This window comes from Opisthorchis viverrini (genome assembly GCF_000715545.1).
Source record: "Opisthorchis viverrini unplaced genomic scaffold opera_v5_108, whole genome shotgun sequence".
Taxonomy (NCBI): Eukaryota; Metazoa; Platyhelminthes; class Trematoda; order Opisthorchiida; family Opisthorchiidae; genus Opisthorchis; species Opisthorchis viverrini.
Window position 1 is genome coordinate 433,828 of NW_008751766.1, and position 16,865 is coordinate 450,692.

The following is a 16,865-nucleotide window of genomic DNA, read 5'->3' on the forward strand; positions in this document are numbered from 1 at the left end:
ATATATATATATATATATATTATATATATATTTATATATATATATATATATAATATCATCTTAAACTATTCACCGGGCTATCAGAAGGCAGTAAACGCCAATATAGTTCTAATAATGTTCAGTCAAGTATTAGTACCGGGCACAGAAGCCGACCGGACAGTATCAAGAGAGTAGTCAGTGGTTGACGGAGGCGGGACATGGAAATCAACTGTCCTATATAAAACCTATCTGAAGTTGATGAATAAGTGTTTAATAAGCTGGATATCGGAAAACTCTTTGTGTTTGGTGTTGATGCATTTGAAGGGTCACCTCCCTACACTAACGTAAAAACTGCACCGAGATTTCTACAGAGGGGAGCTGTACGCAGGGAGCTGCACATCAGGAATGGTAAGCATAAGCGTAAACGCAGATAAATACCAGGCGATAATTAAATGGTGGGAAATGGCACGGTATGAATTGAAAACTGGATATACACCGATTTGAAACGACGACTAAGAGTGACATCACGGCTGAGGCAGTGGAATTCGCTAAGCATTCAAAAGTGGACAAAGCAGAGGCCATAGAGATATCACGCGTGTGGAGGGCGACTTTAAATACGCTTATTTGAAACGTAGCGCGTGTGGTTACCAGTGAAGTAGCCTGCGTCTAAAATGCGAAGGTCAAGCACACAAAAATCCACCTGACACCCCCCCGCCAACCCACTTGTCCTAGCGCTCAGTAAACAGACATACGTCAACAAAATTTCTCAACAAGGTTCAAGATGAATATTCAATACGTTGCTCTAGACTGAGGGATCGAGAACCCAAATCCAATTCAAACCTAAGGCAATTTCCAACGGAGATCCTTCGTTTTACAGTCACACCTAAAGGTTGTTATTATATGTACGCAGGTCGGCAACCATAAAAGAATATAAACGCTATCAAATCGACCAAAGCTAGAAGGGGGAAATAGGAAGGATGAACTGAAGTCAAGAACGTAGAACGCAGGAACTGGCGCCTCACGCTCGTGAGTTACCACGAACTCTATCAAGTTTGACACACCCAGTCCACAAGACAAACTCAGTTTGTTAACATTCCCCAGGTCCCCTCTTATGTGGACTGGGGGAGAATGTGATGCTCACTCAAATCCCTCAGTGCTGATTACTGACAGTATCTACTCACATAGCTCCGAGTCTGATAGTTTGCACTTATATAAACATAATGGGACAGTCTTTACTCCAACGTCGTCCTATATTTAGCGTTTCGCCACAGAGGAAAAAACAGAAATTAAGATTGGCAATCCTAAATCAGGTACTTGAATATGAGGTCCACCCTCAACCAACGCCTTCGAAATCATCATTGCTCCAAGATAAACGAGCATGGGGAACCAAGTAATCAGGACTAACCTAACGCGGGAGCTATTCATATGACAGTAAGTTACGTCAACAACATAATGGGAAAAATCCATATCACCACCTGTCCTGAAGAAACTACATATTTTTCTTACATATACTACACTTGTTTAACAGGCAAAACAGTTCATTTTGATAACTTGGAGTTTATTTGGGTCCACTCTACTGACGCTAGTGGTTATCCCCAATTTCCCACAAAAAACCGAAGCTTCTTTCCAGCCCACATCGCTCCGAAGAGACCGAACGTTACCGTGGTGAGATGCTCTGTATGTACACTATTAAGCTATAGTGGGGTACGCATAGAGCATCTCCATTCACATTGACCCATTTACAGAAGTTCAACAAACATCCTTCGAGTAGGGGTTTGGAACAAATGTTGCAATCCGCTCCTTTAAAATGGACTGCTTCGGTATCCCCAAATCGACCATCACTAACATCTGGTCAGGCCTTTGGGCCAAAAGCTTCTATGTGGAGCCGGTCTTCCAGCTCATAAAAATACTGAAGGACCGGTGTTCAGCGCTGATTTTGCTGTCGGTGCTGATGAGGACGTCCAACGTACCTCATAACCTTATCTAATGCTACTCACATAATAAATAAAAATCAAAATAGCCATTCAGTTGCGATACTTTTGATGCCCAGTTGTCAAACCACAAGAAGGAAGCTCGAGGACTGAGATGCCATCAGGTTGCACAAGCATGAACAACAGGAGTCGAAATACCGGGTCGAGTTCGAAACACGGACCTTCCGGTCAGTAAGTCCTCGCCTCTACCAATGAGCTATATTAAGCTCGGTGCTGGTCACAAGGCCGTATGCGTATAAGCCATAACAGGTTCCACTAAGAGTTTGCATTTAAACGGTGAATTCGAATCCGGAAATATTTGGCTGGGGATTAGATGTACCTGCCGAACAAGTTTGAAAAGAACAGGTATCATGAGGAAATGAAATGCTACGGAAGAAACTAACCTTGAACAAATGCAGCGATCTCCACTGAAGGACGAAAGGCCAACAAGGCTTCGAACGGCGTCAGTGCAATTGCCAGTTCAGGTTTATGGTTTGGATCCTTATACAAGTCGGGCCTCTGCCGATGCAAAAGCTGCGCGTGCTCCTGTTTAGGACGGAGAAGAGCGAAATTCAAAGTGCAGCAAGTAAAAGGTCGGTAACCATAACAAGACTGAAGTGTCCGACTGCTGCAGGATGACCATAAGTCGAGCAAGCGCAACCATTCGCAACGGAAAACTTTTGCAAGAGTTTGGGATAGATGGGAACCAAGTCTAAGTTGGGGGAAGAAAGAGAATTCAGCTAGAGCACCTGCTTGCGTCAGGCAGGCAGGGGGTAAGCAGCTGAAGTTTTGGCTGGTAGAGTAACTGTACGGAAACCCCGCTATATCATCAGATCATCAGAGACAGTAACAGTAGTCCTTACACCGATGATTCATTATCATATAACCTCATATTTTTTCTAATTAAAGTTCAATCCTAAGAATAAAAAGAGAGAAAGGACCTGAGAATTGCCTGTCACAAGCTCTCTGAGGTTACCATAACTCCAAGAACTTAGTCAACCTGGAACGGAACTCACAATACGAAAGCCATTGTCACCGATTGGCCGCCATTTCCTGTAATTTCTACAGCCAAGCGAAGGGGTCACGAGGAACTCATTCTAGAAGAAATACGACACCGAAAACACATAAACTCGTCGTGATTTTTCCTACAGCATTCTGCCAAGCCGTCAGTTGTCACCCTCGCGGTTTCCGCTGTTCTGAAGGAGACACGGAGAACAACACTCATCTGGGTAGACGGTATATCGCCATGCGTAGCACGTGGCCGAGCCAACGCAGTTGATAGTGCTGGATGTTTTCCGAGATTGAAGTACCAGCTGCATAACTAAATACCCGTTTTCCGAATACCTCCATAGGAATTCGTTGACGCTGTCCGACACCAGCATCGCTGCTGAGGCATCGACGACTAGAAACGCGAAGAGGCCTCATATATTTGTCGGTGCTAGACACACCCCAAAGTATGGTATGATGGCATTCAATCTACTCAACAGAGATTGTTCTGCGCATTCACCCTCACCTTCCAGCGTTCGCCTCATTATTTCATCAATGACGAAGTCCACGAGAATGAAGAGACACAACCTTTTGTAGTAGGTGCACATAGAGATCGGATTTCGCTAACTTCTGATGCATAGCCTGTTGAGCAAGTGTCGTTAACAGCGCTGACGGATCGACAGAATTCGACGCACCTTTTAAGCCAAGGAATACCAAGATTGTGGGTTGTCTGTACGTAAGGCGTTGTTCTAACACCTCGCGGAGGGTGATGATGTGGCCGAAGTTGCCTCTACCCAGTCGAACTCCCGCTTGAATCTCACCAGTCAAGGTTTCGCGTGCCACTGTACAATGTCAAAGAATCAGTGATCTCAGAAGCCTTGTCACAACGGGAGTCACACTAATACCTCTGTGGTTAATACATTCACTGCGAGTACCCTTTCCGAAAATGGGCACTACTATCGATTCACCCCAGTTGTCTGAGACGGCCTCTTTCCCCCAGATCGACCCTAATAGGATAGACAGGCACTGGCTAAGAAACCCACCGCCACCCTTGAAGAGCAGGTGGAAGGTCGTCGGGATCAGCAGCACGATGACCCTTGAGCAGAGAACTACACTCGGACACTTCTGAGACTGAAGTAGGCTCCATACTCATAGTCCATTTTTCTGTTGAAGACCAGGAATCTGGATTGAAGATATCAGGTGGTCTACTGAATTCCTATTCAAAGTACTGTACACAGCGGTCAAAACATTCTGCTTTGCTACATATCTGGGAGTCATTTTGGTCCCTGAGGACCACTCGAACCACTCAAGTGGAACAGCTTGCAGACATTTCCAGCATTCTTGGAATCTTCCATTCCTTCGGTCTTTCAGGTCCACCAAGCTTCTCGGTCTGCATGGACACTGTTTCATCTGGCGTCGAATGATGCATCATGGTTGCGGCCAGGAAGAATCTATCGCCGGGTCTCCAGCAAAGACACAGTCCCAACAGAGATCCAGTGTTTGGATGAGGTTGGTTGGGTTGAACCGCAGACAGAAGTTCCAGCTTTGAGTAGCGCTTTGGATATATTTTTACCGTGGCCGTTTATATCCGACATCGGACCGTCCGACAAGCGTTCGAGGAGCTGGTTCTGATAGCTTCGTTTCATCTCTGGGTTTACTAGCTTCTCAAAGGCTAAACGAGGTGCGTGCGTTATGTGTAGACCTGAAAAGCGCAATGAAAAGCAGCGACTCAAAAGTGCATGGCTGGAGTCCATGTAGGTATTTCAGACGGTGATCGACCCCCGCCGCCGATAACTGACAGCTATGTAGTCCATTTTGATTCGGGGCTGGTTTGTTGATGGGCACCATGTTATCAAGCGATTTCTAATGTTCCGGAAAGTCGCAACGCAAAGGAACAGATTGTGATCGGCACACATCTGAAGTAGACGATTTTCGTTGTCCGTGCCTCTTGTATTCAACCCAAGACGACCACCCAACTGCGCCCTAGCAGCGCTTAGTCTATCTACCTGGGCGCTCATATCTCCAGCAACTATGACATCTGAGCTTCTAGCCCGTTGGGGGGTAAGCGTTCAGCTGTAGCACCCTTCCGGTGCCTAGCTGCCATGCCACCCGAAGGAAGCACGAGGGCTGGGATACTGCCAGGTTGCCCAAGCCTAGACAGGGGAAGTCGAGTGGCGGAGGTCGGATTTGAACCACGGACCTTCCGGTCAGTAGATTCGCGCTCTAACCATTTGGGCCATCTCGCCCAGACGCAGACGCAATAAGCAGTGCGATGGACTTTACTTTCTCCAGATTCTCTCACAGACATTTCCAAACGAACTGTGAAGGAAATAGCAACGGGTATCCAACCAAGCACAGATGTTTTCACTCGATCACTCAATACAATCAGTACCCCCCGGCATCTGCATCTGCATCAACAGAGACGCGCAGCCGGAACCTAGAAGAGAGTGAGGGGGAAGTCAGTTCAATTATAGTACTTGCGTCCTATATCCTTGTTTCTGACAGACGGCATACATCACTGTAGAAGGAATCCAGCGTACGAGCAAGAGCCACCTGTTGTCCCGCTTGCTTCAGTGTGCGAAAATTAAAGGTAGATAAGTAGACCGAGAATAGCCACATCTAGACAAGAGGACGATTAGGATCCTCAACCAAAGCCTTTGACTCACAAGCCTAACGGAAGTGCAGCGGAAGCACACAACCCGTTACGCCACGGCATGGACGTCTCTCTGTGACGGAACATAAGTAATGTAACACACCAATGTAAGGTTTTTTCAACGAACAAGTTCTGTGCCTGTCCAAAACCCTAACCTAGAGGACCTTAAGTCTCTGTCCACTGGCTAAAGTGTTATGAGGAACTCAGAAATGCCAGTATAGCTCAATGGGTCGCAGAGGTACATAAGCCACTAAATACCACGATAAGGCTGCCTCTTTGCAGCGGTTTCACAGTATCGTCAGAGCTAATGCAACTTCTGAGATAAATTTAATGTTTCACAAGTTCTAGTGTTCTTTTTGGAACTGGTAGAGGTATTTTCAGAGACTGTACTGTACTGTAGTACTGTAGTGCAACTACGAACTACAACCATGATGATTTTCAGAGACTGTACATCACAGAGTATGATTCTGCACTTTGCGGGTGCAAAGCACCTAGTCTGGTAACCCCTGCGCTTCTTCCTACTTTTTATAAATCAGAACGATTTAATGTGCCTATTTCGAGTTAGCTTATCGCTCGAGGACATGTGAAAAGTGGGCTTCCGAAGAACCTCCGCAGTTCGCCTCATCCGCTGATCACTGACGAAGTTAAAAATAAACTGGGCATCCCTGTCAGGCACAAGTGCTTGCAAGAGAACTCATGCGCCCACAACCATGTGATCTATTGGTCTACCGCTGACCGGCTAGAATCTACTACACTCTACATCAAAACGTGGACAGACCCTTTAACCTGATAATGGGGTGAACTTACAAGAGGATCTCAGTGCGCTAAGCAACTGGGCCTAGTCAGACTACGCTTTGATGTAAACAGTAGCGAATTCCTCCGTGTGTCATCAACGCCCAGCAACAAATTACCAGGTGCTCTTTACGGCTTTCAAGAGAAAATCTTGAGATATCAGTCACCACGGATCTCCAGCCTGCATACAACGGGGACGTAAGAGATTACACGCTAACATTTGGCAATCTCGCCAGACATTTAAATTCCTGACGTATCCCTGCAGACAGTTGTCCATGACTCGTTCATCTACGTGGCTAAGTTAACCCGCTTCTCAAATATCCCGAGGTCTTTCCTCGTCAAGGTAGTTTGGGCACGAAATTCGTCTTTCAGCTGTAACATCCTTCTGATGCCTAGTTCTCGTGCTACTTGAAGGAAACACGAGGGTTGGGATACTGCCAGGTTGCCCAAACCTAGACAATGGAAGTTGAGAGGCAGAGATCGGGTTCGAACCACAGACCTTCCGGTAAGTAAATTCGCGTTCTAAGCACTGAGCCATCTCGCCCCCGAACTGATACGTAATTTCTCGTCGAAGCAGTTTACACAAAAGACACGATACACCTCCCAACAATGACTGCGTGCACGTTTCTCACAACATCTACTATCAGAGTGATTGGTCTCCCATTGAACTTATTCACGCATAGTATGCTCACTAGGGCACCGATTTCCTTGGTCTGAATAAAAATAGATAGTGGTCCAGATGTAGCGCCCTTTCGGTTCTCATATGCCATGCAGCCCGAAGGAAGCAGGATATCTGAGATACTGCTGAGTTGGCCAAGCCTAGACAGAAGTTAAGATGCAGAGGTAGGACTCGAACCTTGGAGCTTCCACTGAGCTATCTCGAGCTCGCTTCCTCGGTTTACTCCATTATTGCTGCTTACCTGTCTATTTGTTTCTTTTGCTTCTTTTCATCCCATTTTCATTATGGTGAAAAATCATCAGCCAATGGTTTGCTTCCTATTGGTTAGGATTCCCGCGGTCTCTTCCCCGTTAAACTTCGAAGCTGTCAACGGACAAATGTAACAATCACGGACTATGAATTCGCGAATGATATAGTGATCCTTGACCCAGATACCCACGAATCACTTGAGTATACCAGTGCGTTTCTCCTGTGGACTTAGGGCGAGTCCCAAAAAAACGGATGGCTTTTTCAACGCCGGCATTCAGCTTCACTCGTAGTACACACGTTGCGCCATAGAATGTTTGTAAGGATAGATACCTCGGCTTCACAATTCACCTATAAGGCCAAGCTGGGGACAAGGTAATGACCAGCTTGGAGTGTATAATGACAGAAAAGTAAGTTGAAGACCAACGTCCAGAACTGCCAGTTTGCCATCCGCCGTATTTCACTTTATGAATGCCAAGCCTGGCCAGCACATCTCAGATACTTACAAGATGTAGATTTCCGAACACTGACTTCGCCTTCGTCAGTGATAGTGCCGATTATCTAAAAAGGGGCTCGTAGTAAGTGTGGTGACCACAGGGAGATCAGCTTACCCCCGGTTGGAACGACAGCAGTCTCGTGAACAGCGAGCGGGATCCTGGTCTGGTAGGTGCTAAAACAACATCATAAGTACGAACGACTGACAATCTGAGTATTTCTGGATTTCCAAGGCGCATCAAGGAATGTCCTGTAAGTTTATGAACATATGTTCTTTCTAGTCTCAGGCTCCGGACCTGTGACAGCTCTCCAAAAGCTTTTGTACACAAGCCGGTATCCATCAGGGGTGCTCACTCTCTTTATTCCTGTTTAAATTCGTGATCGATGAAGCAATGAAACGAACGTTGGAAGGTCTTCGAAACCCATACTCAAACAGCCTGTGACGAAAACCTTATCGATTAGGAGTATGCAGACAATATCGTTCTCATCTTCGAAGAGAAGAGAGCGCAGATGTCCTCCATAATGTAAGTCATGTGCGTGGACATGCAGTCACAATCCACACATCCAGACACAATCCAGGAGGAGGCGCTCAAAGCTGCGGAGCGTTTTATGTATCTTAAAAGTTCTATTAGTTCTGACTGTAGTGTGACAGATGAGGTCAATGCACGAATCTGCAAGGCTCGGGTCACGTTTGCTAATTTGAGACACCTATGGCGTCAGAGTGGTTTATCCCTAAATCTCAAGGGACGTGTACATAACGCTAGAGTGCGGGCGGCCTTATTTTATGGTTGTGAAACTTCGCCTGTTCGAGCAGAACTGAGACGTCTTCGGGTGTTCGACAATCGATGTCTCAGAACCATACTTCGTGTGGATTGATGTCGGCGAATCCGTAACGAGGCAATTAGAAGGCGAGTTTTCGGTTGTGTAACGGGTACTTCCATTGAGGAATGTACCTAACATCAGAAGCTCCGTTGGTTGGGACATGTGTGGCGCACGCTGAACCCCCGTTTGCTGAGCAGAGTGCTGTTTTCCGTGTCCAATTCAGTGGCGGAAGCAGAGAGGAGATCAACCCTTGACCTGGAGTATGAGAAAGTATGGGAGAGATTACGAAACATTTGGGTAGTGTCGGTGCTACTCGCCTATCAGAATGGGAACCGCGTGGTAACCACCGCGCCTGATTGGAGACGCCACAAGATATGGCTGCATACCGATGACAGTGGTATTCGTGTTGTCAGTTTCTATCCAGATTGCCTGAACGAGTGTCTGGAGGTGTAGGCACCTCAGAGTGATTGTAGTAAGGTAGTACTAAGCCCCTCCTCTGTCTAATTTTATTCTATTATCCACAACAAAGTCTTCAAATAAATCATGGTTGTTGACCAGTGATGTCATACTGTCCATGAGGATGACGGTAGTAGGCTGAAAATCTGTTGAGTCCGGGCTGGATGTTCTAAGGACTGTGCACGGTGCGCACCACTTAAAGCAACACAGGGAGGAGATCCGCGAGAATTTCGCTGCTAACCGTCTCGCCTGGGTAGCTGTGATTTGAGACAACTAGAAGACCACCATATCCTCATGCAGGAAAAAACGGCTCAGCCGTAATGCCCTTTCGGTGCCTAGCTGCCATGCTACCTGAAGGAATCACGAGGACTGGGATAGTGTCGGTTGCCCAAGCCTAGACAGGGGAAGTCAAGAGGCAGAGGTCGGGTTCAAACCACGGACCTTCCGGTCAGTAAATTCGCGATCTAACCACTTCGACCATCTCGCTCCTCATTCATTCACGTGTACCATAAGACAACCTTCGCCAATCGACCACCCCGCTGCATATACCGCACTCTCCGATGCGTCCAGGCCACATTCCCAAGCAAGAGCGGATCGTCACCGACCACCGAAAATCCGTGCAATCGTGCAAAGTAGTATGTGAAGGGGTTGGGTGAAAAGTCTCTGAATCAATTAAATAAGTTAGACAACTTTCTCGAGGTTCAGGCTTGAACCACACATCCAGGACTTCATACAAACACATCGTGGAGGTATACCCGTAAACTGCCGCCTGGTTACCACGCGTCCTTATCTTGGGGAAGCTAGCTGGTAGCCCGGGTATCAATACCTATAAATACTTATCTCTGCACTTATCAACGGATAATCATGTTGATAATGTCGCGGTGGAAAACACTCGTGGTCTGTTGAAGACGTTACTAAAAGTTACTTTGTTTTAATACCACATACCTTTGTTGGGTGTGCCTGAATAGATAACGCTTTCCGAATGGACAAGACTTTGAATAGAAACGGTAGAGACATTCCAAACGCCTCCCTGGATGCAGATCCAAGACACTTTGGATATTCCGAAATATACTTGGAGAGATAGGTCTCCTGTTCTTCTCTTAGAACAGATGGACCGGAAGGATGCGTTCCCATCCACAACTGAGATAAGGGAGTACGTAGGTAAACAACACTAAATTACCTCGGCAAAAGGAGATGATGGATCCAGTTCTAACGTATGACAGCCAGAAACAGCCAGTTGCATAACTTCGCTTTCTTCACCGATCTTACCCCATTCATATGTCTGGACGGCGCAAGAGAGTGAAAGCATTGCGGAAGGCGCTCAACTATGGACCAAGTCGAGACCTCGTACCTGATTGGTCCAAATCGTAATGTGCGCGCTGTAGGAGAGGCAGATCAAAGTGATTCTCTGAAGGATTCACGACAATTTCTGCGAATGAAAAAGCGAAAGTAAGCCCGTGAATCTAAGCCCATGAAGCAAGATCCTTAACCACTAATACGTAAAAATCAGCCAAACTATCCGGAATTGTATTACACAAATCCAACGGCTTCACGGGTCCTCCCTACTGCATACCCCGTTAGCATTCGTCCGCCCCTGGGTGCAGAACCTGTGCGGAATTTGTGCAGAACTTCTGCACTAATTTTCGGCTTTTAAGCCGCGGGAGACTGAGACGTCTATTAGACCACAAAGCTTCTTTATTTGTCTCACAGTAATAAAAAAACACAATACCCTTCATTTCCGGGTCCCTATGAAATGCAAACTATCGACCGATTTAAGTGGTTTTGTTTTTGTGTGCGGCGCCATTGCTCGCCGGAAGATTTGCGTTCTACTTGTCCTCACATGCGGCTGAGAGTGAGTTTTTTGTGCCTTCATATTCTTTATTCCTGGTATGCCCACGTAAACGAAACCGTGGAAAATATTTTTCATTTCAAGTAATCGTCAATGCGCACGAAATACGTTCGTGCTGCCCGTAGAGCTTGTGGCGTTTTGTACCTTTATTTCACTTCCATTATAACACTACGTATTTCACCAATTGCATAATCGTTTTTTGTTTAAATACAAAAAACTACAAAAACGCGCACTTGTACAATTTCACATAATACAAGCGTGGTCACGTACTTCGACTCTCTCTGCTGATTTCGCTCGCGCTTGCAGCGGTCGTTCGCGAGTCTCATGTACTAATTCTGGTACCAAAACATTTCGGACATCTTCGGGATCATTTATATGTGGGAACCGTTCAGAAGTAGACCTCCGGACCAACATAATTGGATTATTGTTTATTCGCTGACCTGGGCCAACGATGAACTATTTTAAAGGGAACAATTGTTAGTGAGTCTGTTCCATGACTTCTTTATTTTTGTATACTCAACCTAGCGTAATTATTTTTATTTCTTTGCCACACACTCCTGGTAAGCTAACTTATTGGGCAGCCAGACCAAGAACAACGCTATATATGAAAGTACTACAGGCGGTTGCGGCAAGGGGCTGTTTTCGTTGCCCGACTGATGAATGCGTCCATAGTGCCTTTAGTTGACTCTCTGTGGGTGAGATTCATAATTAATCAGATGATAGGTTCCGAATATGCCGCATTTTACCGTCCCAGGAGGTAAACTAGGTTGTGACTTTCGGAGCTTTTCGCCGGCGGTTTCCTCGATCCCTGTTTTCAGGACTCCGGGACCAGAAAGACATTCACCAGTGCAGTCCCTGGAGAACCTTTCGGTTCCTGTAAGTCGCTGAAAGGATCAGCCCGTATGTTCTGCTTACAAATGTATTGCTTTTCATCAGTATGCTTGTTGAACCATTCACAACCACACAGAAATATTTTAACGGCTCTTCGTCGGATGGCGCGAAGGCTGCACCTGCCTTTATCCGGTTTAGCCGTTGTGTTGGAGCAACTCAGGTACGTTTTTCCGTCTCTTACGGAGGATCCACGGACCGTATTGAAAACTCTCCGTCGTTCCTGCGTGGGACGGAAGGTCGGTGCAATGTACATCCATCTCGAGTTGAAAGTGAGTTTGCTGCAACAGCTCCGTGATGTCTGACACAGTCGTCGGGTTGACGGATGTCTTGGCGAACGGTGTCTCCGGGGTTTACAATATGCACACCGTTCGTCTTCAGTGCATTATTTTCGACATCCCTGCTAAGGCCTTGGCGAAGCAAGTAAGGGGACATACAGGATATTATGGCTGTGCTAATTGTACGCAAGAGGGTGTGCACATCGTCACACGTTTACGAATGCTTCATGTATTTTTCGGTAGCCACTTTCATAGGCTGTTCACTTTTTTCACGCTATGCTGATTTTTTAATTGACGTTTCCAAGGTTTCTGTTTCAAAATTTGCCGCTATTTTTGGTTCGAGCCATTGAGCCTACAACATACACCTATTCTCCCATTTATTCAATTTCGTCAAGCTTTACGGTTGCTTGGATCGTTATTCCTGTTTTTTCTGTGAATCGAAGCTGAGGCATTTGAAGCATTACCTACATGCGCCAAAACCACCTGTTGACCAGCTTTACCGCCGACTCGCCGAGCGCGTGGGAATGGATGTTGTCGAAAGGAAGATATTTTTGGATGATGTGGGTTTGCGACTGAGGCCATCAGCCACCGTCGGATGTCACAGGTTTGTTCATAGGGATGTCGTTTTTTCGAAAAACTTTCCCGACAACTGCATTTTGTTTGATGGTCGACCAGCTGTCATTGTAGATTTTTTAGAGATACTACTGAATACCAGGCATCCAAAACTGTTCTCCCACTTTACATTTATGTATTGAAATCAACAGACGTTTTTTGTTTTTCAATACTCCGACTTGCAACCCACTCAGCCGTTTGCATCAGTCAACAGAATATCCTCTGAATGCTTAAGTTTCCCTGCAGAGACACTCGTACATACTTCCCCATTTTGCATACCCTCAACGATTAGTCAGTCCTCTTACCACTGGCACTTGGCAAATGCTTGCATTTATTACTTGTATTGCTCATTATTTCGTAAAATAAATATACATATTTATGTTGGTTTGTATTATTCCATCAAAGCTTCCGTTTGCATGTGGATATTCTCCTGTTAAGTGGCGTATTTGGAAGTTGTTTTTCAGCCATGTACTCTATGGTCATTTTTGCGGACATAGTGCACGAATCGTGGTTGGTTCCGGCTGATTCAGTCCTTTGGCCCTCGTGCACAACCAGCATTCTATATGCCAACTTACTGAAGTCGTGCCCGTACGAAGTGTTTCGGCAATGCAATAAGTTCATGATCATTTGAAAATGTTTTGGAAACTTCTTCGGATGTACTGAGGGCTCACTTCCTGCTGCGTCCAGGGGTTCCCTTCCTCCCCGGCGCTCATACTTCATCTGCAGTCCAGGCTCAAACAGTATGTTTATCAATTATATTACGATGGTTGCAGTACAAAGAAACGCCTGCCCGCTGATTTTACAGACGGGTAGATCGTGATTCCAGCGGTGACACCGATTTGTTTGCAAACAAAAAGGCTGTAGGTCCTCCGGCGAATACCAACTTTTCTATTTGTTAGTTATTCGTCTTTAGATGTACCAATCTGACGGCCTTGAATAGCGGTTCAAGGCGTGTCAACCTCCCCTGGTGATGCTCCGATGAGATGTGGAACATACGTTTTATTTCATTACCACCATGTGGAATCTGTCAGCAGTTCCACATATAAAAAACTTCAAGTCGTGGGCAATACAGAGCCACGCAGTTCGACCCCCATCCTCAGGCTTTCTCAATATTCCGTGTACTTTAATTTCTAGAATCAACTCTCAAAATCCAAAGGCCACGTGATTCCCCCGGAACTGGCCAAACACATTCTCAGTGATTAAGTTAACATTGTAACTGTCGAATGGTATCTTCGTAGGACGAGTAATACCAGAACCTCCGGATAGGTAAAACAAAGTCGGAGCTGGGTTTCTATACGGTACAATTAGTGTAAGACAAATTCACAAATTGTACAAACCTCGACAGTAGATACGCGTCCAAAACAAACGGCCCACCTGGACTACAAAAGTACAAGGCAAGGGAGCAAACAGGCTCTCACGTGCGACAGTCACACGTGCAAAGTCAGTTACAAATGGCCGGATGACCTGAAAGCCAAACGGGTGAAGTGGTAAGGACAGACAAACGCCAGTTCATATATACATACTGAACACAAAACAGGGGCGGGGGTTACAGATGGGGACATAATAAACGTGAAAAATTCAATGGTCAACTTAATAGATGATACACCACCCAGCAAATTCTCCACATTGGTTCAGCGAACGCTCAGATCAATTCTAATGTCTTCCATCAGCCACCGACACAAATGGTCCGAGTCCACTCCTGCCACAAGTACCGGCTTCGATGGAGTAGAAAACTAATCGCGTCCCTCTAGTTAACACACCTTTCTAATATCTCTTTTAAGAACGCCGCCCGCCGTTCTAACATGCAGGGTCCTTAGTAAGCCATCTGGGCTCTTCTCACAACTATCCACTTACCCTAGAGGCCATCTCTCACGAGGGAGGTCCTCACCAGAAACGAGAACCAAATCTCCTCGTTCCAATTCTCGAGTCGCTCTGAACCACTTAGTGTGCACCTGAAACGTTGGCAGATATTGCCTTATCCAACGACGACGGAACACGCCGGCGAGGTAAATGACCTGTTTGCAGCCTGTATGATATCGCGGGGCCAAACCGTCGCGACCGGGTACCGCAGGACAGCACCGCATGAGCAACAAACTGTTTTGAGCAAACGGCTCCAACTCATTGCTGATTGGTGAAAGCGGGACTATAGGTCGGTTAGTTAGAATCCGTTCTGCCTGTATAAGGAGTGTGTTCAGCTGTTCATCGCTTAAACACTGTTCCCTGCATAGGCATAAAATGATACGTCGTATTTACCTGATTATACGCTCCAACACACCACCACGGTGACTAACTACTGGTGGATTGAAGTGCCACTGTATATCCATAGTCAAAAAAGCAGTCTGATAATTTACTCTGGATCCACCGCTTTATATCACCCCAAACTTCCTTTAGCGCACCGATGAAATTCCCACCATCATGACTGTAGATATCGGTGGGCTTGCCACGTCTACCAACGGAGCGTATCAAACATTGTAGGAATGAATCGATCGACAGGCTGCCTGCATTTTCAAATGGACTTCTCTAGTCTTGAGACAGCTAAAGATAGAGCCATAGCGTTTTTTCTGCAAACGGCCGCGTTTGGTCTTAAAAGGTCCAAAGCAGTCCACTCCCACTCACTCGAAGGGGAACCAACCCAATCCTACTCTGTCTACCGGTAATGGGGCCATCATTTGTGCACCGAGCTGTGCAGACCTGCGCCTGCATAAAGAGCACTTGTTTGACGGCACCGGTCCCATTGATGATCCAATATCGCTGTCGAGTGGAGGCCAAGTCCTGCCCTACTCCACAGTGCCCTTCTGCTCCACGAAGGTGACGTATGCTGAAGGCAGTAACAGGATGTCGGCTCCAAAGAGCAGGATGTTTTACTGATTGACTGTAGTTCGAGCAACTAAGTCTGCCTCTCACGCACAAGATGCCACCGATCAAAACAGGTGACAATTTTCGTAAGCTGGAACGCTTCGCATCCAGCACAGAAGCGCTAACCCGATGCGGCGCTTGCGCGAAGTGACTGGATTGCACGATCTTTATCAAATAATTACGTGCTTGGCGGATTTCGGATACTCTGATAACACCGGAAAGTAAAGCCTCTTTTCTCGCTCTGCCCGTCTTAATCAATAGATATTGCCTGTAACTCAGTAGCCAAACCTTCTGTAACCTCATCCAACAGTAGAACCGAAACATTATTGGACGCATGACATCACTTTCTTCCAATCGGTTAGTCTGTGCTACAAGGCCCTTCAGAGCACCTCTATCACAGGGGTCAACCTTGACATGTAGGAGCATGTCTTCGATGTCGGCTGCCACAACAACTTGCTCTAAACGAAAGCCCAGCATAAAATTTACAAGTTTTGTGGTTAAATTAGAGCCATGATACAGGTGATCGTTCAGTGACTCACCATTACATTTGAAAGTGCATTCAAATACCACCCGAATCTTTTCTGGCTTTTTCGGGCTAATAACAGGATGGTGCGTGGGATACCACTGCTTTGAATTTAATGACAGTGTGGGTGCATCTGCCACCCGTTCAATGTATCTTTTCTCCATGTATACGTGAAGCACCTTATAGAACTTTCCGTGTAAAACACGATCCTTGCGCAGTCTAGTTTACAGAGTATCTAGACGTTTTCTAGCCACCTGGAAATTATCGGTTAGGGCAAGTGCGTCATCCTTCCATGAGAGCAGTAGCTGATAGAGCCCACTTACTCGCACCGCACCAGTCTCTGCTATCAACAGTGCTCTTTGATCCTCTAAAGAGAGACAAGTGTTCGATGCTGAGGTGTCTGCGAATCCCGAGATATTCAGTCGCTGCAAATGTTCCTCGATGCCATGACTGCACCCAGGTGTACAATGACTGACGACCTTCTCCTTCGTCCAGTTTTTCGTCGGACCAAGAAGTATCCAACCGAGTAGGGTTTTCACAGCAAATGGCTGTTTCCCCCCCAGGCGCTGATCGAAGACCCAGTGCGTTTCGGATATGTCACACCCAGTAAGGATTCCTACATCGTCTCCAGTCAGTTCGTCGAAGGCAACTTCCTTAAAGTGAGGCCACTTGCGAGCCGCTTCTTTGATAGATGGGACGGCTTGCATAGGTAAGCTGTCAACGACGAATGCCTCGTCAATATCTATCGACTAGCTTTCATCCATGGATAAAAGCCTGGTG

The 16,865-nt window shown here is 46.3% G+C and overlaps 1 protein-coding gene across 1 annotated transcript in view; it reads right to left on the reverse strand.

The window, feature by feature from the left end:
- The window catches only part of T265_05690 (hypothetical protein), a gene marked incomplete at both ends in the record, with an annotated part of 41,040 nt that extends 30,652 nt beyond the window's left edge, over window positions 1-10,388 (reverse strand). The window contains 3 exons of the mRNA XM_009170759.1: window positions 2,354-2,495; window positions 10,025-10,219; window positions 10,260-10,388. Of these exons, the coding sequence (XP_009169023.1) occupies window positions 2,354-2,495; window positions 10,025-10,219; window positions 10,260-10,388 (466 nt within the window). The remainder of the gene's footprint in view (window positions 1-2,353; window positions 2,496-10,024; window positions 10,220-10,259) is intronic.
- Between the last annotated feature and the right edge of the window lie 6,477 nt (window positions 10,389-16,865).